This window comes from Coregonus clupeaformis, chromosome 17, assembly GCF_020615455.1.
Source record: "Coregonus clupeaformis isolate EN_2021a chromosome 17, ASM2061545v1, whole genome shotgun sequence".
Lineage (NCBI taxonomy): Eukaryota > Metazoa > Chordata > Actinopteri > Salmoniformes > Salmonidae > Coregonus > Coregonus clupeaformis.
The window spans coordinates 5403252-5424884 of record NC_059208.1 but is presented as its reverse complement, the minus strand read 5'-3'; the positions used below and the strand labels follow the sequence as shown (position 1 = coordinate 5424884).

The window sequence follows — 21633 nt, the reverse complement described above, 5'->3', positions numbered from 1 at the left end:
CTTGGTTACACCCAGAGAGATTCTACTAACCATATGGTCACACACACCAAGAGGTAGAGTCTGGACACACCTACTGCTTGGCTAGAACAAAACCCTGCACCCACACCAGCCCTCGGCAGGGTAAAATCTACCCACCCCCGACCGATTCCTGATTCAGTCACTGTTCCCACGTCTCCACCCAAAGCAGACATCTAAAACATTTAACAGCTGAAGGAAAACAATATTCATACAAATTAAAAAAGGTCCCATTTAAACAAATGAAAGGTTTCTTGAGGTGCTTGAGGCTGAGAGGAGCAGGGAGGGGAGGAGACTAAAGATGAGGTGTCCACAGACCAGCAAACAGTCCTCAGAAGTCTTGTTTATACCTGGCACTAACATGCATCCTTTGTCCTGATTGTGCCCACATTTTCAGAAATACTGTATGTCTACACATGAGATAGATATATATATATATATATATATGTATGTGTGTGTATGTGTCTTTTAATCATCTACACCAGTCTGAAAATGTGGGAACAATCAGAATGTGGACAAGATCAGGACAAAGGATTCATGTTAGAACCAGGTATAAACGGTGCTAGAGACAGAAGCTTTATACTTAAATGTCCTTCCTGATGTGTTGTTGTTTTCATTTACCATTAAAAAAACAACATAACATAACAGAAAGGCCTTCCAGTTCCCTGGCCTACCAACGTGGTTGCTACTCATTGAAATAATTGAAAACAGTAACATAAACGTAATATAGATTTGTTTCACACAATTTCCTCAAGTTGAGACCTACCTACCTCCCTCCCTCCGCTGACTCCCTTACTGTCTGTAATACAAGCAATATAGAGTGGTCCACTGAACCACTGAGTCTTTAACCTTTTCCTAAGAGTCATCTGAAGGAAACATGTTGGGCTCCCAGGAACCAGGCCTCTGGCCCAGACAGGCTTTTCATTTTTGGTAAAATTGCTGTTTTCAATTGCTTCCAGTTCAATTTATCTTGGGAATTTTCCAACAAGCAGCAGCAGCAGAAGGTCTTCCAACCAGAACAGAAGAGGCCTGAGTGATCAGACAGACCAGACCAGTGGAGAACTGACCAGCATCAATCCACTGAGACAGAACAAAAAGCTATCTAAATTAAATGTAGATTCTAAATTCCCCAAAAAGTATTATTTCATTGTACATTGAGTGAGGTTTCTGTTAGTTACTTTTATGATGGGTTGTACATTGTTACCACTGGCTGGGTAACCAGCCCTTTGTGAAAGTCTTAAGGTTTTTCATGCAACAATCATCAGGTCTATGGACAGGAAAGCTGGTCCACATGTCCTTGAGTGTCCATCCATACACATACACCGTGCATATGATTGCAACGTAGATTGATGTATGTTCATAAGATTTTGTATGTATGCTCAGGAATATTCGTATACAGGGATATATTCTTAGGGATATAGTTGTATAACCATCTGCACAACATACACACATATAACTGGAGGTCCCATCCATTTTGAAATGAAATGTAACAAGTTTATTCAGCAGAATTCTTCAGGCAAAGTTACACTGTGTGCACTCATGACCGATTGATAACTATGTGTGTGTTAGGGGTCTCAGAGTGCCTTGGTGCTGGTTGTGTGGGACACGGTGTGTGAGACGGGTTTCTGCGGGTAGCGGCTGTAGTAGTACACCTGGAAGAGGATGGCAATGTCCACTCCCACCTGCAGCAGACCACAGGTCCAGAACTGGACAGGAGCCTCGGTCAGCAGGAAGTAACCCGTCTTAAAGGTGTCCCCACTCGTCCACATCATCACCATCTTTATACTGCAGGGAGCGAGGGAGGAGAAAGAAGAGAGGGGGAGATAAACATAATTGTTGCTGTGTCCAAAATGTCTTGCTTACAACTTACTAAAAACGACATACCGTGTACTAATCATACTACACACTTCATTACGTACTATTTAGTATAAATGCATGCAGTAAGCAACAAATTAACATATTAGGCTCACCCATAGTGAGAATGCGTTACCTAATGCGCAATTGCGCCATTAGTTCGTTTTGCTACAGCCTGTCCTCTTATCTAGTTATCAGCTGATTATCAGCTGTTGTAAAACACACGTGGGTCTGACACACGTGGGTTTTTTCTTCCTTAAGTGTGCAGTGATTTCTACCAGATGAAAAGTCGAAATGAGTATGACATCCTGGCATTTAAAGCATACTACATTTTCAAAATGTCACACACTATAAAACGTTATATTTCCGCATACCCAAAAAGCGTACTATTTAGAACGTAAGTACAGGTATTCGGACACAGCCTTAATCCTGACAGAAAGAGACATTAGGAAATCATGGGAAAAGATTAACGCAATAACAGACCAAACACATACAGTTTCAGGTGGGGATACTGACCCTCTATTTCCAAAACAAACTTTTAAAAGGAAGTTACCACCTCAACTCTTCTGACTTTAGAACTTCTCTCAGTGAGGTTCTTCAATACAAAGTCATGGTGCAGTGAGTCCACCCACCTGCTGCAGCTCTTCTCCCTCCTCTCAGGGAGCTGCTTAGACTGACTTCTCAGGAAGTCAGAGTAAATAAAAGCTACTGAGGAAGAACTACTCTATGGTTTGTGATGGGAGTGTTCTTTTAGGGCAGGGCTCTCCAACCCTGTTCCTGGAGCGCTATCCTCCTGTAGGTTTTCGCTCCAACCCCAGTTGTAACCAACTGATTCAGTTTGTCAACCAGCTAAATATTAGAATCACGTGCACTAGATTAGGGTTGGAGCGAAAACCTACAGGACGGTAGCTCTCCGGGAACAGTGTTGGAGAGCCCTACTTTAGGGTGAGATGTGGCCCCTCCTCTCGGTATCACTGAGCAGATAGGGAAGTAAAACACTAACAGTGACAGTAGAAGGGCAGTACAGCAGGAGGCCTCTAGGCATGTTGTCTACTGTACAAACAGTTTTGAAAACCCACTTATTTTTAGATGACGAAAACAGTGTTGCTTATTATAATGGGTAAATGTAAAGTTTCATGGCAAGCTGAGTTCCCAGGATCTCTGCTCCACTCCGGGTTAGTTTTGTGTGAGTGTTGGTGATTATGGATAAAGCACAATAGACTGACCGTCTCCCCAGCTACTCCTCTTCCACCCTCTCTCCTCTTTGTTTTTCTCTCCAGGCTTTGTACTGAAGCCAAGGACGGAAGGTAAACGCTGACAAAGGAAGGTCTGAGGCACAAACACAGTTAGCTAACAGCATTCAGCCTTCAGAAGTGTTTCCAATAACTGCCTACCACAACAACACTCCCTTCTGAGAGCTATCTGCTGGTCTTAATACAACCTGCCTTTTGTCGTGTTGTGACATTTTGGAGTAGGGACCTCTGCTCTGAGTGCCAGAGCCAAATCTGACATGTCAGCACTTTCCATTACTGTGTAGACCACAGGAGTTTTCATAATCAACGGCTAGAACGCTAATCTGACTATTAACGCATGAATTTAAAGGGTGAGGCCTAATCTAATTGGTGTAAAGGGAAGACCTGTGTAGGGTTTTGTATGGTTGTGGTGTACGTTTAAAATTAAAAATAATTATTCAGACAAAACATTTCTAGGCGTTACATCATGGTATGCATTAGTAGGCCTAATAAATTCATCCAATACACATCCTATGAATACTATACAGTATCTGTGAGAATACAATGATTGGGTCATAACCATAACCATACATTAATGTCTAATATTGACTAGGCTTGGGCGGTATACTGTGTATACCGGGGTACTTGGAAAAATCCACGGGATGGTTTTTCAATACTGTCGATACCATTTCTTTGAAGTTTTTTTTATATATTTGAATATGTGTAGCTACTTTAAGTAAATACCTGCAGTCAACTTGTGGAATACGTTAGGAGTTAAAGAACATTGCGTTCCTTATTTAAAATCGGTCACATTATGAAGCTTACGGTAGTCCCCAGTCATGTGGTGTTTGTTTACAAGCACACAACGACGAGAGTGAAAAAGTAGAGGAGGGTGGATCAAGGGTGAGGGATTCTGAGAGGATACATGTGAATAGTAGATCTGTGCCAGAACAAAGGGAAAGGCCAATAAGTGATATACACTATATATACAAAAGTATGTGGATATCCCTTCAAATTAGTGGATTCGGCTATTTCAGCCACACCCGTTGCTGACCGGTGTATAAAATCAAGCACACAGCCATGTAATCTCCATAGACAAACATTGGCAGAAGAATGGCCTTGCTGAAGAGCTCAGTGACTTAACGTGGCACCATCATAGGATGCCACCTTTCCAACAAGTCAGTTTGTGAAATGTCTGCCCTGCTAGAGCTTCCCCGGTCAATTGTAAGTGCACAAAAACATCCTGTGGCGTACTGCATTAGCATCGAACAGCCCCCGCGATATGCAACTTTTCAGGGAAGTCAGGAACCAATATACACAATCAGTTAGGAAAGCAAAGGCTAGCTTTTTCAAACAGAAATTTGCATCCTGTAGCACTAACTCCAAAAAGTTTTGGGACACTGTAAAGTCCATGGAAAATAAGAGCACCTCCTCCCAATTGCCCACTGCACTGAGGCTAGGAAACACTGTCACCACCGATAAATCTACAATAATCGAGAATTTCAACAAGCATTTTGCTACGGCAGGCCATGCTTTCCACCTGGCTACCCCTACCCCGGCCACCAGCTCTGCACCCTCCGCTGCAACTTGCCCATGCCCCCCCCGCTTCTACTTCACCCAAATTCAGACAGCTGATGTTCTGAAAGAGCTGAAAAATCTGGACCCCTACAAATCAGCTGGGCTAGACAATCTGGACCCTTATTTCTAAAATTAGCCGCCGAAATTGTCGCAACCCCTATTACTAGCCTGTTCAACCTCTTTTTCGTAACGTCTGAGATCCCCAGAGATTGGAAAGCTGCCGCGGTCATCCCCCTCTTCAAAGGGGGTGACACTCTAGATCCAAACTGTTACAGACCTATATCCATCCTGCCCTGCCTTTCGAAAGTATTTGAAAGCCAAGTTAACAAACAGATCACCGACCATTTCGAATCCCACCGTACCTTCTCCGCTATGCAATCCGGTTTCCGAGCTGGTCATGGGTGCACCTCAGCCACGCTCAAGGTCCTAAACAATATTAGAACCGCGATCGATAAAAGACAGTACTGCGCAGCCGTCTTCATCGACCTGGCCAAGGCTTTCGACTCTGTCAACCACCGCATTCTTATTGGCAGACTAAATAGCCTTGGTTTCTCTAATGACTGCCTCACCTGGTTCACCAACTACTTCTCAGATAGAGTTCAATGTGTCAAATCGGAGGGTCTGTTGTCTGGACCTCTGGCTGTCTCTATGGAGGTGCCACAGGGTTCAATTCTCGGGCCGACTCTATTCTCTGTGTATATCAATGATGTCGCTCTTGCTGCTGGTGACGCTCGGATCCACCTCTATGCGGACGACCCCATTTTGTATACACCTGGCCCTTCATTGGACACTGTGTTAACAAACCTCCAAACGAGCTTCAACGCCATACAATACTCCTTCCGTAGCCTCCAACTGCTCTTAAACACTAGTAAAACTAAAAGCATGCTCTTCAACCGAACGCTGCTTGCACCCGCCCACCCGACTAGAATCACTACTCTCAGCGGGTCTGACCTAGAGTATGTGGACAACTACAAATACCTAGGTGTCTGGTTAGACTGTAAACTCTCCTTCCAGACTCACATTAAGCATCTCCAATCAAAAGTTAGATCTAGAATCAGCTTCCTATTTCACAAACAAAGCCTCCTTCACTCATGCTGCCAAACATGCCCTCGTAAAACTGACTATCCTACCGATCCTTGACTTCGGCGATGTCATTTACAAAATAGCCTCCAACACTCTACTCAGCAAATTGGATGTAGTCTATCACAGTGCCATCCATTTTGTCACCAAAGCCCCATATACTACCCACCATTGTGACCTGTACGCTCTTGTTGGCTGGCAATCACTACATATTCGTCGCCAAACCCACTGGCTCCAGGTCATCTATAAATCACTGCTAGGCAAATCCCTGTCTTATCTTAGCTCACTGGTCACCATAGCAACACCCACCCGTAGTCTGCGCTCCAGCAGGTATATCTCACTGGTCATCCCCAAAGCCAACACCTCCTTTGGCCGCCATTCCTTCCAGTTCTCTGCTGCCAATGACTGGAACGAACTGCAAAAATCTCTGAAGCTGGAGACTCTTATCTTCCTCACTAACTTTAAGCGTCAGTTGTCAGAGCAGCTTACCGATCACTGCACCTGTACACAGCCATTCTGTAATTAGCCCACCCAACTACCTCATCCCCATATTGTTATTTAGTTTGCTAATTTGCACCCCAGTATCTCTATTTGCACATCATCTTTTGCACATCTATCATTCCAGTGTTAATTATGAAATTGTAACTATTTTTGCACTATGGCCTATTTATTTATTGCCTTACCTCCATAACTTACTACATTCGCACACACTGTATATATATTTTCTGTTGTATTTTTGACTTTGTTTTGTTTACCCCATATGTAACTCTGTGTTGTTGTTTTTATCGCACTGCTTTGCTTTATCTTGGCCAGGTCGCAGTTGTAAATGAGAACTTGTTCTCAACTGGCTTACCTGGTTAAATAAAGGTGAAATAAAAATAAATAAATATTATGAAGTGGAAACGTCTAGGAGCAACAACGGCTCAGCCACGAAGTGGTAGGCCAGACAAGCTCACAGAATGGGACCGCCGAGTGCTGAAGTGCATAACACTCATTACCGAGTTCCAAACTGCCTCTGGAAGCAACGTCAGCACAAGAACTGTTCGTCGGGAGCTTCATGAAATTGGTTTCCATGGCCGAGCAGCTGCACACAAGCCTAAGATCACAATGCGCTATACCAAGTGTCAGCTGGAGTGGTGTAAAACTTGCCGCCATTGGACTCTGGAGCAGTGGAAATGTGTTCTCTGGAGTGATGAATCACGCTTCACCATCTGGCAGTCCGACGGACGAATCTGGGTTTGGCGGATGCCAGGAAAACGCTACCTACCCCAATGCATAATGCCAACTGTAAAGTTTGATGGAGGAGGAATAATGGTCTGGGGCTGTTTTTCATGGTTCGGGCTAGGCCCCTTAGTTCCAGTGAAGGGAAATCTTACCACTACAGCATACAATGACATTCTAGACGATTCTGTGCTTCCAACTTTGTGGCAACAGTTTGGGGAAGGCCCTTTTCCTGTTTCAGCATGACAATGCCGCCGTGCACAAAGCGAAGTCTATACAGAAATGGTTTGTCGAGATCGGTGTGGAAGAACTTGACTGGCCTGCACAGAGCCCTGACCGCAACCCCATCGAACACCTTTCCCACGGGGGGTATGAAAAAAAATAAAATAATGTATGCACTCTGGATAAGAGCGTCTCCTAAATGACTAAAATGTAAAGTGAAATTAATTGACAAATATTTGATGCATTGAGGCTACAATGGTGGCTTCAAAGTAAAAATACTATTCTCTAGCAGAAGCCACTTAGCAGATATACAGAAGGGATTGGAGGTAATTGTCTTCAGGCTGATTTACAGGGTACAGGTCCACCACTCACCCCAAACACAGCCCCCGTCTCAGGCTGTCTGCTAGCTAGCACCCACAGGATGAGGGGAGGGGGAGAGGAAGGAGTGAGACCTGTCAAATCTTCTACATTATTCATGTGTCTACCCTCACCTCCCATTTAGCCCTTTCATTTGTAACACACTTTTTAATAACCTTACCATGCATCTACTCATCCTCCCTCCCTCTCTCTCCCTCCCTCCCTCTCTCTCTCTCCCTCCATCCTCCATCCTCCCCCTCCAAGGTACAAAGCTTGTTAGTCCTGGAAAGAGGAGCAACATTTCTTTATTTTCTCTCTGAGTGCTGACATACAGTTTGGGCCAGCCCAGTGTGTAATGATGTGAGAGCTGGATTGAGGGTTTTATCAGTCCTTCTGCTGACTGTCTGCACCCCAAAGGGCACCCTATGCAGTGCACTACTTTTGACCAAGGCCCATCTATATAGGGAATAGGGTGGCATTCAGCAGGAGGACTGATAAAACACTCTTGAGAGAGAATGCTGGGAGGTCATAGAGGGGGTCAGAATATGCCTGGGAGGTAAAAAAGTCTTACAGAAGACTGACCAGGAGGTAAAAAAGCGTGTATGTATCGAATGTGGTGGAGGATGGAAGACGCTCTGCATTTCATCAGGTAATCAGCAGCTCCAAAGCCCAAGGAGGGGAGGGGAGGGGTCTGTTTCTGCTTAGACAAGTTGTCATAGACTAGTCTGACAAGGTAGTGATGTAGTGTTGTTGAATGTAGAGACAGACTTGTATACTGAATTGATTTATTGGGTCAAACAACAGTCAGACGGCAGGCTAAATAAGGAAGTCCCTCAGTGTTATCTGTCCTTGTGAAACAGCTCTTACAGAGAGGACTTATAAGGGCAGTCAGTCAGTAGGCGGTCTGCAGAACCTGTCCCTCCATGTTTCATTACCTTTATCTCAGGCCAGGGGCCCAGCACCCCAGTCTCCCCCACCTCGCTCACCCCACCCCAGTCTCCCCCACCCCAGTCTCCCCCACCTCAGTCTCCCCCACCTCGCACCCCCCACCCAGTCTCCCCCACCTCGCACCCCCCACCCCAGTCTCCCCCACCTCGCTCCTCCCACCCCAGTCTCCCCCCGCCTCGCTCCCCCACACCAGTCTCCCCCGCCTCGCTCCTCCCACCCCAGTCTCCCCCCCGCCTCGCTCCTCCCACCCCAGTCTCCCCCACCTCGCTCCTCCCACCCCAGTCTCCCCCCACCTCGCTCCTCCCACCCCAGTCTCCCCCCGCCTCGCTCCTCCCACCCCAGTCTCCCCCCCGCCTCGCTCCTCCCACCCCAGTCTCCCCCGCCTCGCTCCTCCCACCCCAGTCTCCCCCCGCCTCGCTCCCCCCACCCCAGTCACTCCACGCAAGACACTGAAAACAGATTCAAGTCAAACCAGGAGGGTGTTGGGGAAGGCTTCATTGGTAGAGCTCAAGCCTAACTTTTGTCAGCAGCAACACTAACAAGAGAGGTCTGGGTGGTGATTGGACCTGTATTTCAACAGAATACCTAAATGCACTCTGTTCTACTCATAGACATATTAACGTCATTGGTTCGACTTCTCCCGTCGGTTTGTGTTCATTGCTGCCCTGCTACACACACAGACGCATGGACGCCCACACACCGCTGGAGACTGGTATTATACCAGCACACCTAGATGAAAGTGCCATCAATTCTACACACAGAGAGGCTGAGCCACACACACACTAAGTACATCGGTCTCCAAAACCACTGGTCAAACCAAAAACCACTGGTCAAACCAACCCCACGCTAAATCACCACACCAGGAAATATTCACAATATAATACCTCTCATCTAAGGTGACCACAGGGGATAAATGCAGCAGGATTGTCATAATGTTTCGTAAATTACTGTGGAACAGAGTTTCATCTTCACACAGGCCTATAATTCAGCCTCAAATTCAAATTAATTCATTGTCTTTGACCATGGAGCTTGCTTTGACCATGGAGCTTAGTTTGACCATGGAGCTTAGTTTGACCATGGAGCTTTAGAACAAACAAACATTTCCTCCTCAAGGTCGTTCAGCTAATCAGAACTCTCAAATACAGGACCCAGTGCAGAGGTAAAGTAACCTAGCAACAGCCTACCATAAACCTCAGTCCATAAACTGGCGGAACAGGTACAGAACAGTGGGAGAGACACCTAACAGAGCAGAGCAGAGCAGAGCAGGCAGAGAGCAAGGGAGCAGGACACAACAGGCAGAGCCACTGCTGAGCAGATAACGTCACACTGAGATCTGTTGTTTACGGAGTCGGTTTATTCTGGGGACAGGACACACAGGCACAGAGCCAGGCACAGCTACAGGCACAGGTGTGCGCACACTGCAGAAATGGGGTTGACTTGACAGCCTTGAAGTAAATACATGATTTGGAGCTGTACTGTAGCTATAGAAAGGGAGGACCACATTTACATCAACTTTGAACTTAATTTCCCATCAAACCATGACAAGACAGATCAGCATCCACTTCCTGTAGAGCAGAATCCCCTATCATTTCTTCCCCCACCCAACATCCATCATTATAGCAGCCATGTTGTTTCACCCATGGCCCCCAGTCGCCCTCCTCTTTGTCTTGTAGTAATGATCTGTTTTGTAACTGTCTGCTAGAGGGGTCTTGCGCCTGGCTTTGACAGGTCATTACAACAGGAAGTGATGGAAAAGCAGAAGCATGCCTTTAGCATCATTAGCCTCAGTTGTCCCAAATGGCACCCTTTTCCCTAATGGGCCCTGGTCAAATGTAGTGCACTATATAGGGAATAAGGTACAATTTGGGATGCAAATCTGTTGTCATTAACCATCTCTGGACCTGACTGGCATGGCAATGGCATGTTCTTTGGTTAGGCTTAACCCATTCATTATTTTATAAAGGGATATTTCTTATTATGTGTCCTTGATAATCATTATGCTACTCAATCTTTCTATTTTTAGTGATGTATTATTTAGCCCATATTAGTCTGATGCGTGATCATTCAGTGACTATATAAATTGTGTACATATGTGTGTTGAACTCGGGGAACACTACTAAATATCCTCAATTAAAACTAAATGATGATGATTAAGTTTTATATGTATTTCATTGTCTCAGTGTGAATCCTGCCTAAGGATTTAATCGCTGGGGGAATTAATGCAGTAAAAAGCCAATAAGTTGTTAAATTAAAGACAATCTAAGGAGGCTTCCTGTTCAAAACAAGGTCATCAGTTTAAATCATATAAACCAAAGAACATCTTCACTTCTAGTGAAAATCCTTTCACTGAATGAACTAAAGTCAGTACCAGGCGGGTCTGTGAATTACATATCCAAGTGTTTAAGTGTTCTATAAATGAGAGTGCATTTATACACAGGTATGAAAATGAGAAGACCAGTTTGAAGTCATCTCATAATAAACCACTGAAGCTCAGCAGCTGGGATACGAGGAGTAAGGAAGCAAGAGATGGGATGAAAGACAGTGAATATCAAGTGAGAGAAAGGGAAGACAACTGAATGGCGACTGTAGTGTGTGACTTCCTCACCTCATCCCCTCAGTACTCTTGTTCTGGTAGTTGCAATAGAGCTGTGGCGTCCCCAGCATGGCCTCAGTGAAGACAGCTAGGAAGCCCAGGGTCTCTACGAACACAGAGGAGTCCAGCATCAGATAGGTGATGTAGGCCACCAGCAGGGTGAACGCCACCACACACTGCATGTAGTCCACGAAACGACTCCACGACCAGAAGTGGCTCCATTCAAAGTCTGAGGCAGACAGACAGACACATGCAAAGAGAAGAGGGACAAGTAAGACAACTAACTGATAAAACTGACAGTTTGTACCTTTTTCAGCTCGATTTATCTCCATAATGATACGCTGGCTTGAGAAGATCATAATAAAAAGCATTGTGTGACGTGAGACAAGGACACATAGCTGCATGGAAAATGTATTTGGAATGAATTTGGAAAACACTGAATGATTTACTCTAAAATGTTCATGCCTCACTGACTCCTCAAATGTTCCCTAAAGTTTGTTTTTGCTTTGTTCCTTTTCATCAGGGGAACAAACAACAAAAAACACTGACAAAGTTCAGTTTAAGTTCACTGAAGAAGGAGCCTTATGAAGTCATGACTTCAAGATGAAGATTATACAACTGCAGGCCTGCAATACAATCAATAGTGATCCAACAACATCTCAGCTAGGAGACTGGCACCTCCACATTGTGCTGCCTCAACCTTTCATCTCTAACCTATAGGAGTATCTAAAAACAACCGTAAAATGATCAGTGAATGGATAAGAAGGTTAGTGATGAGGATGCATCCTTGTTTGGAGTGTTGAGGATTCTGTTATATCAAACTGTCAAATGGTATTGTCTTTATTGATGCCTTCTCCTTCCCTGCTGTTATATCTGTGAAGTCAACACATTTGTAATATTTCACAGAGCCTGACCCTGCTCTAAATGACGTTATGGGAGAGAATAATAAATGGAGGAAATTAAATCATCGCTGAACGGAGGGGGAGAAGAGGTGGAGAGGAGTGCAGTAACTTCAATAGGATTTTCACAACCCTCTACATTGTACAGGGTCATGTTGAAATGAGATTCTGCTTATCTAAAAGACACATCGGAATATCAAGCTCCTCTGAGGAGGCCTGTGGAACAGATAGTATGTGAAGAGAGCTTCAGAAGGATTATGGAGAAAAACTGTTTCGGGAGCTACTGGTGAACTAAACTTAACCTCACGACTCCAACACACTTAAACTAAATAAAAATGAGCAATTTGCACAAGCTCATACAGTTCGTACCTCTCTGATTCAGAGGGGTTGGGTTAAATGTGGAAGACACATTTCAGTTGAATGCATCCAGTTGTACAACTGACCAGGTATCCCCTTTCCCTCTCCCTTTCATCTAAAATAACATGGTTGGTTTGGTTTCTTACCCTTCTCCATAATCACATTGCCTTCTGACACACAAGAAGAGGTACGACACATTACATTACCGGTCCTGCTGACTTACTGAGACTGATTGCATTCTAAAGTGGAACAACTACAAGGTTTATGACGTTTTAATTTAATGTATTTGATTGAAATATTGATGTTAAACGGTTCTGAGATTTAGATGGCATTTCTGACTAATACGCATGGCAGACAGGTGTATGTGTATATGTGAGAGTCAGGGTGTGTATGATCGATCATCATGTCTACGGTCTGCAACTCAAATCACCCAATCAGGGGGTGGGGTGGGGGGAGTGTCTGGCCCTCACTGATAACAGCAATGCCCTGGAAGGGGTGAGGATGGTGAGGAGGGGTGAGGGTAGAGTGGAACAGGAGCACAACATCCACCTGCTCCAGACATGCACAGGTCTCTTAAACCAGTACATGTCATTGAATTGAGGTGAATTGAATCAACTTTATTGATCCCCCTGAGGGGACATTGGTTATCAGAGTCGTGCTGTCAGTCTGACCTGTTCATACAGGATCTAAAGGAAATGTACGCCCAGAGATGAGTGTATTGGGGATAAGAACATAAAGGTGTTAGCTGTCAGCGTAGTAAAACCCATCCTCCTCAGATGCACTACGGAACAGAAATGTTCCTTCCATAAATACAGTTCCTGGTTCCCAGCATGAGAGAAATTACAGAGGGAAATGGCTTATTCTAGCTTAAAAAGGCACTTAAATGGCTTATTGTAGTGGTAGAAGAGAGTTGTTACAGGGTGTTTACAGCAGTACCTTAGCGTGCTACACCTCACTGTGCCTCTCCACCTCCGTGCCACTCATCTACCCTGGGGTGCTCTCGTTCCCACGCGCCCCTCATCCTCTCCTCTTTCATCCCTCTGTTTACTCTGACACGGGGCCACTGTGTGCGTGTGCTGTTCTGTCCCCACAGTGTGGGGGAGAGAGCCGGCTTTATGTCAAAAGGTACCCCCTGCTGCCCATGCACAACACGCACGCTTTCTGCTCACTGAGCAATGATAAATGTGTAAGCAGGCAGTCATGTGCCAGAGCTAGATATTGTTTTGCAGTTGTTTGTCTCCCCAGGACATTTGTTAGAGGGTGTAATTTAGCCTGTCAGTCTACACTTCCCATAATCACGTTTTCAATCATGTCATTCATAGTCCATAATCATGCAGGGAAAACAGCTACCTAAAAAAATGGTATAGAAAAAATAACCTGCTTTTTGGGGCTAAGTCAAAGCTAGGTGCGTGAGGAGAGTAGGATGTGATTCATTGGAACCCGTCAGATTCACACCATACAGGAGAGACTGATGACTAATAAGCATCAAAAGAAGAATATATACGTAGACTATTCTCAATGCCCCGTTCGCTGCCCTTGTCCTCCCTGACTGTCCCTTTACCAGTACACAGGCCTAATAAAAAAAACTCCCCTCACATCTCTGGTATTGCCAAATACTTCTCAATGCTCCTATTTGCTGGTTCAACTGTCAACACAAAGACATCCTAAATGGGAACAGACTATATAAGACAACATCATGTGATTTGAATTGAATTAGAATTTTGACACGGAATGAAACAAATGTAGCCTATCCCTGTATCCATAGAACACTACAAGAAAGCTGAGAGATGATCTAAACTAGACCGCCCACCCCATTTGAGCAGGTTGATACATTTTACTTCCACCTGGGTAGGTAATCCGTAGGATTATTTATACACCTAAACGTTGTGATATCTTAATCTGAATAATCTATTTAAAGCCTTCCTTCCCTTCAGCCTGATAGCAGTCTCACATAAACCAGATTAAGATGCTATCATAACCAGTCACTAATCACTTCATAATACCAGAACTACCATATCTACCGTGAGGATATTTAACACAACAGATATGCAGAGATCTAGGGTATGTGCCACTAGAGATCCTGGTTCGAATCCAGGCTCTGTCGCAGCCGGCCGCGACCGGGAGACTCATGGGCGGCGCACAATTGGCCCAGCATCGTCCAGGGTAGGGGAGGGAATGGCCGGCAGGGATGTAGCTCAGTTGATAGAGCATGGCGTTTGCAACGCCAGGGTTGTGGGTTCGATTCCCACGGGGGGCCAGTATAAAAAGATATGTATTCACTAACTGTAAGTCGCTCTGGATAAGAGCGTCTGCTAAATGACTAAAATGTAAATGTATGCATGCACACACGGTACACAAACACACACACCAAATGATAGGGGCGGAGACGGAGACATAATTGCCTTGTGAAGTCGTTACCCTAAATTCACAGCCAATTTAACCCAGAACAGGTCCCAAACTAACAAACAGTCACCTGACACTTGCAGGGAGGAAAGAGTTTATTCTTTGTTTGAACTCACAGTGAGGGAGCTTTATGCACTTGCACACTGCGGTTATTTCTCCAGAGTGATTGGGGCATAAACGTTCCTGATTTGACAACCTGCCGTGATAATGGAGCCAGGACTCAGTGCCATAGAGAGAGTGCCACAGAGGGAAGCCAGCTCTGTACATCTCAGTACAAGCACAGAACACACACGTCAGGAATTTACAGAAATATACTGGTTCAACGGTCCGCATGACAGTTCGATGGTAATGTGTCAGAATACTGTTGTTTCGTCTGTCTCAGTTTGACACTCATGTTTACAACCTCAGTGAAAGCAGGTGAAATTATACAGAAATATTCAATTGTAGCCAACCTCATCAAAGCCTGAAAACCCCCAAAAAGATAAGGAGATGTCAGAACTATCTGTTACTCCCAAACTACATTTAGACAATCACCCTTTAGGAAGTTCACCAAAGAGTTGTTAGCTGAGGAATTCCTTCCTTTACATACCATCATGGCATACACAGCACCTTTGTTCCCAGTTTGATTTATTTAACTCCATCTGTACTCTTTCATCTTTTCATCAATAGTAGATTACAACATGCCTCTCCTTCATATCTCCTCCTGGATTAATCAATAGATTAACTAACCCATGAGTCTATTGCACAGACAAACAAGCAACAGATCTGTCAACGCTAATTAAGGTTGGCAGAGAGAGGTGATCGATTGCCGGAGAGACTGCGAGAGGCCAGGAGGAAGACGGCTGAGAGGCCGCACAGGCCAAGGAGGTAGAGGCAGAGAGAGACGGAGCCAGGGAAGAGAGGAAGAGGGTCTGGGAGACAGAGAACCAGGGAAGCTGAGAGAGGCTGAGCTCCAGATCTAGCCCTGGCCAGCCCAAAGCCAGGCAGAGGCCAAGGAGAACACAGCCTGGCTCTGGTTCCAGCTCCACTGCCAAGAAATGTGCCAACTGAACTCTGGTTCCACTGCCAAGTGCCAACTGTTTCATGTACAGGCCAGAACCAGGATCGTACATTTGTGGCACAGAAAACGGCAGCTTTTGACGAGGTAAGTTGAAGCCAGAATGAAGCTTTTTCTACTGTGATGAGAAGAAAGCCAGCTTACCATACCACTGGAGTTGTGCTGTATTACAACATCATGCTGGGTGGAAACAATTTGATATGTTGTAAGAAGTTGGCAGCAACTCCACCAGTCAACTCCTAGTTCCCAATCACACAACACCCAATTCCAAACACAGAGGCTGAATAAAGGGTTGTATAATCATTTTGATTGCTGAAATGAATATCTCCGACAGTCTGTGTCTTTCTCTGCAGCTATCATTGGATTCTACAATGCACAATCAATCAAATTAAGAGAGAAGATGAGTGAACCCAATAAAGTGTGTGATGGATAGCAGTTCTGAGAAGGTCAACTACATCACTGTCAGTGAGGACTACTGCATCCTCACAGGCACTGTAGGCATTTGTTATTTCACAGCATCACCTACTGTTCACATGGAGGATAGCAACTGCTCCCCAAGTACAAAGCAGCAGTGTTAACTAGAACTAACCACAACATTGAGATCCATTGTTAGTAAATCCATATTTATGATGGGCATCACACGCTATTCACATAAAGAAAGTTCTCAGCACTATGAAACAGGTGTGAGACGCCATTCTCTCAACATTATAGCAGCTGGTCCTCAGCTGCCTGAGTGAGGGAGCCATACAGTAACAAGAGGAGGGAGTTGAAGCAAAGGGCAAATAGAGGTCGAATAACCAGGACAGAGTTAGGAAGACTACAGTCTCATAAACTGTCACATCTGAGTTGTCTGCCTTCAGCAAGCTGGTGTGAATCCAAGTCATCATCATTGTTTTACCAGACAGGACCACAGAGGAGAGGCAGTGGGTAGCGCACATTAGCTTTCACATGCAGCATTTAATACAATTGTTGTTGTAACACTATCAAAATAACACTGAGCATAGTTAATTTCAAACCAAGAAACAGTCATGAGTTTTCTATCTACAAAATAGCTAAGCAGTTAGTCTCTCAAGGTCAATAACATATGAAGTAAATAGCAACAATCAAAGTCTTAATAGGCTACACATGGTTAATCAATATATAGGAGTCTAGAATGCATGCATTTTAATTTTCTGAGTAAGAATCTGATAGTCATCACAATCAGACAACTCAATGAACTGAAGCAAAATTCAATTTCCATGAACAATCACTACAATACAGATGCATGCTATAGTAAACTAATATCAGTAGCATAAAAAGCTTTTTACACACCAAAACACTTCAAGCTATTGACTATAGCTAACATGCATTGTGAACTTCCATGCGAACACTATAAACAACTATATTGGTTCTTCATGAATCACAAATTGAGATATGACCAGGAAGGATCACATGCGATGCAGGAGGATCCATGACAGGTTAATGCATGATGATGCTGATGAGTTAGCGGCAGTTAGTACTGTAAATGGAGCAATAAGAGAGGGAGTGCCACACAAGACCATGCGGTAAGGGAAGAGAGAGCGAGATTAAGGGAGGAAGGCAGATGAATGACTGGATGGCAGAGAGAGAGAGAGAGACAGACAGTACCTACCCAGAAATAACTTCTTAGGGACTTTGATCTCCTCGTCCTTACTGACTGTTGCTACAGACACAACACAAAATAAGACGAAAGGGAGAAAAGAGAGCTTGGTTTCCCTTGTGCTACAGACACGAACTGACCCACATTGTGAAGTGAGGTTTCTTCTTGACATACGGTTAGTGATTTCAAAAGGACAATCCCCATAACTTCCCTGTAGGAAATAACAGAGTTGAAATCTCAACATTTGGATCTGACAGAGTTGAAACCTCAACATTTGTTTTACGTCTGATAGGGTTGAAACCTCTACGTTTGTTTAAAAGTTGAAATTTTTTGACTGATCATAAACAGCCTGTTATCTCAAACCACCTGACCCGCCTCCCCTCATCCTGCCAATTTGATTGGTTACCAAACTCTGGATTGAGGCCACATGATGGCAGCACTGAATGTTTAACTTTGTAGTATTGTGTTGTCAGAGAAACACAGGTGTAGGTCAGTCAGTGTATACAGCCAACAGGCTGAGGAATGGAGTTAGGAACCTGATACAGCAGCCAGCCCCCTCTAGTTCTGCAACAGATTATCAACATCCTGTTATTATGACTGTACTGGGAATAATTAAAATGAAGAAAGGTAAGTTAATGTTTAGCATGTTATATTTTCCCTTTCTGTAATATACATGATTCTGCCAGTGTTCTGTTGTGCAAGGTGCAGGTATATATAAAAAAATTGTTTAACCTTTTTTTGACCAGTTTAGTCTCATTGAGATTAACAAATGATTTTACAAAAGACCTGGCCAAAAATAGCAGCACACAAAGTTGCAGCACTACATAAAAAAAAACATCCATTTACACATTGAACAGCAACATGGTTTGGGAAAGTGTGGTGCAACTAGGGGTCAAAACATTGACAGCCCCCTGCTTTATTTTCCATCATAGTGTGAATATTATGAATTGTTCTCATATCTGTTGATAGTATTTGACACCAGACTGGAGGTGCAAGGGCCGAGGACACACTGTTTATTACTGTATTTTGTCACATTGATTCTGTAGCAGCTAACAAAGTCAATGCCTCTCGGGCTGGTGTTTACAGAACATGTGGTGCTGTCTGATTAGGATATTAAGGGCCTGTCTCCAAGAGGCCAGTTAGACATTTTCTCTGCTCATGTGCGGGATATTGTTCTCCCTTTTGCAAAGTTGTAATAAACTGGATTGATTTTTTATTGACTATCTGTGACTGCTCTTCTCTTTTGTTCACCTGGAAATTACAAAGACGAACTACATGTATACAGTACAAGGCCACGTTCAGTAGGCAAATGGTGTCAAACGTTGCAGATAGAAATGTCATGAATAGCCAACATGATTCCTTATTCTACATGTCAGAGAGACATGTTTGATCTACATAACATATTTCTATCTGAATGTTCTACAACATTGTGCCCTGCTGAACGCACCCCATGGCACAGGGGTGGTTTAGATTGTCATACAATGATTTTGAGTTTTGTGCAGCCCCTGGAGGTTAGCTAGGTGTTTATCTCTTTGAGTGTGTGTGCAGTTAGATTTAAGTGGCTTGTTTACGCAGTAAAATATATTGGTGAGAACGAAGGACAATTGAGCAACCAAGAAATGTCTAACATACACACACATAGGTTGGTGATAAAACCAAGCACTATCAGTAGTTCACACCATGATGTGAACAGAGGTTATAAACTGATTATAAAGCGAGTTGAGTAGGGACAGGCCAGGGAGGAGGATACTGACCTGTGAATGAACGTCGCTTAGTCTGGAGTTCGGTGGCCACGCGGACGTTGGTACACAGGTTGAGCATGATCAACATTGTGGCTATCATGACGATGCTCTGCCAAAGGAGTGGTGTCTCAAAGTAGTGCCCAAACCTGGAAAGAGAAGACCGGGAGGGAGGGAGTAGTCAGGCTCAAGGGCAGTAATAATATTCTGCATGGAGACAATAGGCTTCTGTTGAAACCAAACCAGAACTGTGCTATCCAAACCAATATGACCATTCCGTGAGAGGCAGTGTCATTTTCAAACACTGTAAATTCTCAAGGGCCAAATACTTGACGTCTGTCTATTCTTTAAAATGCACTTTGGCTACAGCCTTCACATGCATCAATGCACATTTGGAATAATATGCAAGTGTACCGCACCTGTGGCAAAACTTACCTGAACAGTATACGTAGAATGTTGGCCACCAGTAGGACGAGGCAGACATAGGTGGAGAATCCTTCTGCGTTCTGTGTCCGTCTGATGTCCCTGTACTGGGGGATGTAGGGCACCACTCCACCAAACACCATGGCCCCCGCAGCGATCCATGTCACCAGTTGGTTCAGGACATACTTGAGCTGCTCAAACATCTCATCTTCCATGTTCTCTCTCTGTTATCTAGTCTACTAGGGCACAGCAAAACATGGAAAGTGCCAAAGGGCTGTGCAAAGTTCTGGTGAATTGCACTTGCCTTTCAATAATGTGGTGTAGCCTAGTCAGAGAATGTGGATAGAGCGGTGCCTTTGGATGCTTATTTACAGTCAACTACTGGATCAATAACCAATGAAGGGGCCAGAATGATGCATTCCTGCCATAGAAAAAAATGGCCCTTATTTCAAACCGGATGTAAAGCAGGAAGAACTATGTCCATCAATGATGTTCTATTGAACAGCTTAGAGTAAAATTCAGAGGGTCTACCTTAGAAGAAATCCAGAGTTGAAATGACGAGTTGATCAATAAACATTCACGCGGCGCTACTGACACTACTGTAACTATATGAGAGGTTACAATAGCACAATGTAACAAGTTGAATGTTACAATTGAGCACATCAACAGTCGGCCAGAGAAATCAAACTTGGAGCAGGTCAGTCGACCAAGCAAATAAATGCAATATCATTGAAAAGCAGCTTCAATTTACTGGATTGATCGCGATTTGTAAAGAAAACTACAATAGTCGACCCTCGACATTCGCTTTCCAGTTGTCCCTAGGCTAATCGAAGCGACTCAAATCCCCAGTATTCCGGATGGGTTTGTAGTTATAACTGGACAGCAGCAGGAATCCGTGCAGCACATGATTGTTATTTACAAACAAATCCCCTCGAGAGAGCAGGAATTGAGACGAATCAAAATAAAAGTATAGCCTTTAATTGTGTACTCATACTCCAGTACTAATGCGTTACTTTGGTCTGAGATTTTACCGACAGTTCGAGCAGCGCTTCCTTGTACGTCAAAATCGTCACTCCCTGTTTTGGCAAGATCTGAGTTTGGCTTCATGGTCCTAGACAGAATCGAATATGAAGGGGACATCAACCACTTCTTATTATATGTATAGCCTATTGTACTTGTCCTATTTTGAGACATTGGACATATTACAGCCTATTTTATTTATTTGTACTTTTCTTCCATCATTATCATGATGAGCAAATGAATAAGAATAAGGGATGATTGCAGAGTCCAGATTAAGAAGCTTTGCTGAGGTTACATAATGGAAGATGTCAGAGAATAACATTCTAAATTGATGGTCTCTTATATAAAGAACTGGCATGGAGAGTCCCAAAGGATCTGAAATATCCATTGAGCTCAGATCAACACAGAGAGTTGCATCAAAGGGTTTGAACTGGGTGTCATGAGAGAAATGCCTACAGGTCATCACTCATGACAAAGCTGAAACATTTTGGTAAAAGTCAGAAAATTCAGCAACAGAAACGAATTGGTGTTTAAAACGAGACTGAAACAAAAAAAGTAAGTTGAGCCTACCGTTCTGTAGTCCATTCTCCTTAAACTTAGTTTCAGTTTGACTACCAACCATTCTGTGCTGTATAACCACGCCTAATAGCCCTACTGAATGAATTATCTACACTGAACAAAAATACAATTGCAACAATTTTACTGAGTTACAGTTCGTAGGAAATCAGTCAATTGAAATAAATAAATTAGGCCCTAATCTATGGACTTCACATTACATTTACATTTACATTTACGTCATTTAGCAGACGCTCTTATCCAGAGCGACTTACAAATTGGTGCATTCACCTTATAGCCAGTGGGATAACCAATTTTTTATTTTTTTGGGTGGGGTAAGGGGGGGGTTAGAATGATTACTTTATCCTATCCCAGGTGTTCCTTAAAGAGGTGGGGTTTCAAATGTCTCCGGAAGGTGGTGAGTGACTCCGCTGTCCTGGCGTCGTGAGGGAGCTTGTTCCA

At 44.0% G+C, this 21633-nt stretch overlaps 1 protein-coding gene across 3 annotated transcripts; it reads right to left on the bottom strand.

The window, feature by feature from the left end:
* Positions 1 to 471: 471 nt before the first annotated feature.
* Positions 472 to 21344, bottom strand: LOC121586513 (solute carrier family 66 member 2-like). 3 transcript variants are annotated; one of them, XM_041903248.2, is made up of 5 exons: positions 19609 to 21344; positions 19189 to 19322; positions 17447 to 17497; positions 11113 to 11329; positions 472 to 1800 (listed from the first exon to the last, which is right to left on the bottom strand). In XM_041903248.2, the coding sequence occupies exons 1-5, from the start codon at positions 19809 to 19811 to the stop codon at positions 1590 to 1592; spliced, it is 816 nt and encodes a 271-aa protein (XP_041759182.1). In that variant the 5' UTR covers positions 19812 to 21344; the 3' UTR covers positions 472 to 1589. The 3 variants fall into 3 exon arrangements, with proteins under 3 accessions (XP_041759182.1, XP_041759184.1, XP_041759183.1); XM_041903250.2 differs by having other exon boundaries at positions 11113 to 11206; XM_041903249.2 differs by lacking the exon at positions 17447 to 17497.
* Positions 21345 to 21633: the final 289 nt, after the last annotated feature.

Coding starts and splice junctions, on each gene's coding strand:
- LOC121586513 (XM_041903248.2), bottom strand. CDS start 19,811: ATGGAAGATGAGATGTTTGAGCAGCTCAAGTATGTCCTGAACCAACTG. Junction 19,323..19,608: donor ATTCTACGTATACTGTTCAG/GTAAGTTTTGCC, acceptor TTCTCTTTCCAG/GTTTGGGCACTACTTTGAGA. Junction 11,330..17,446: donor CCCTAAGAAGTTATTTCTGG/GTAGGTACTGTC, acceptor TGTCTGCCTCAG/ACTTTGAATGGAGCCACTTC.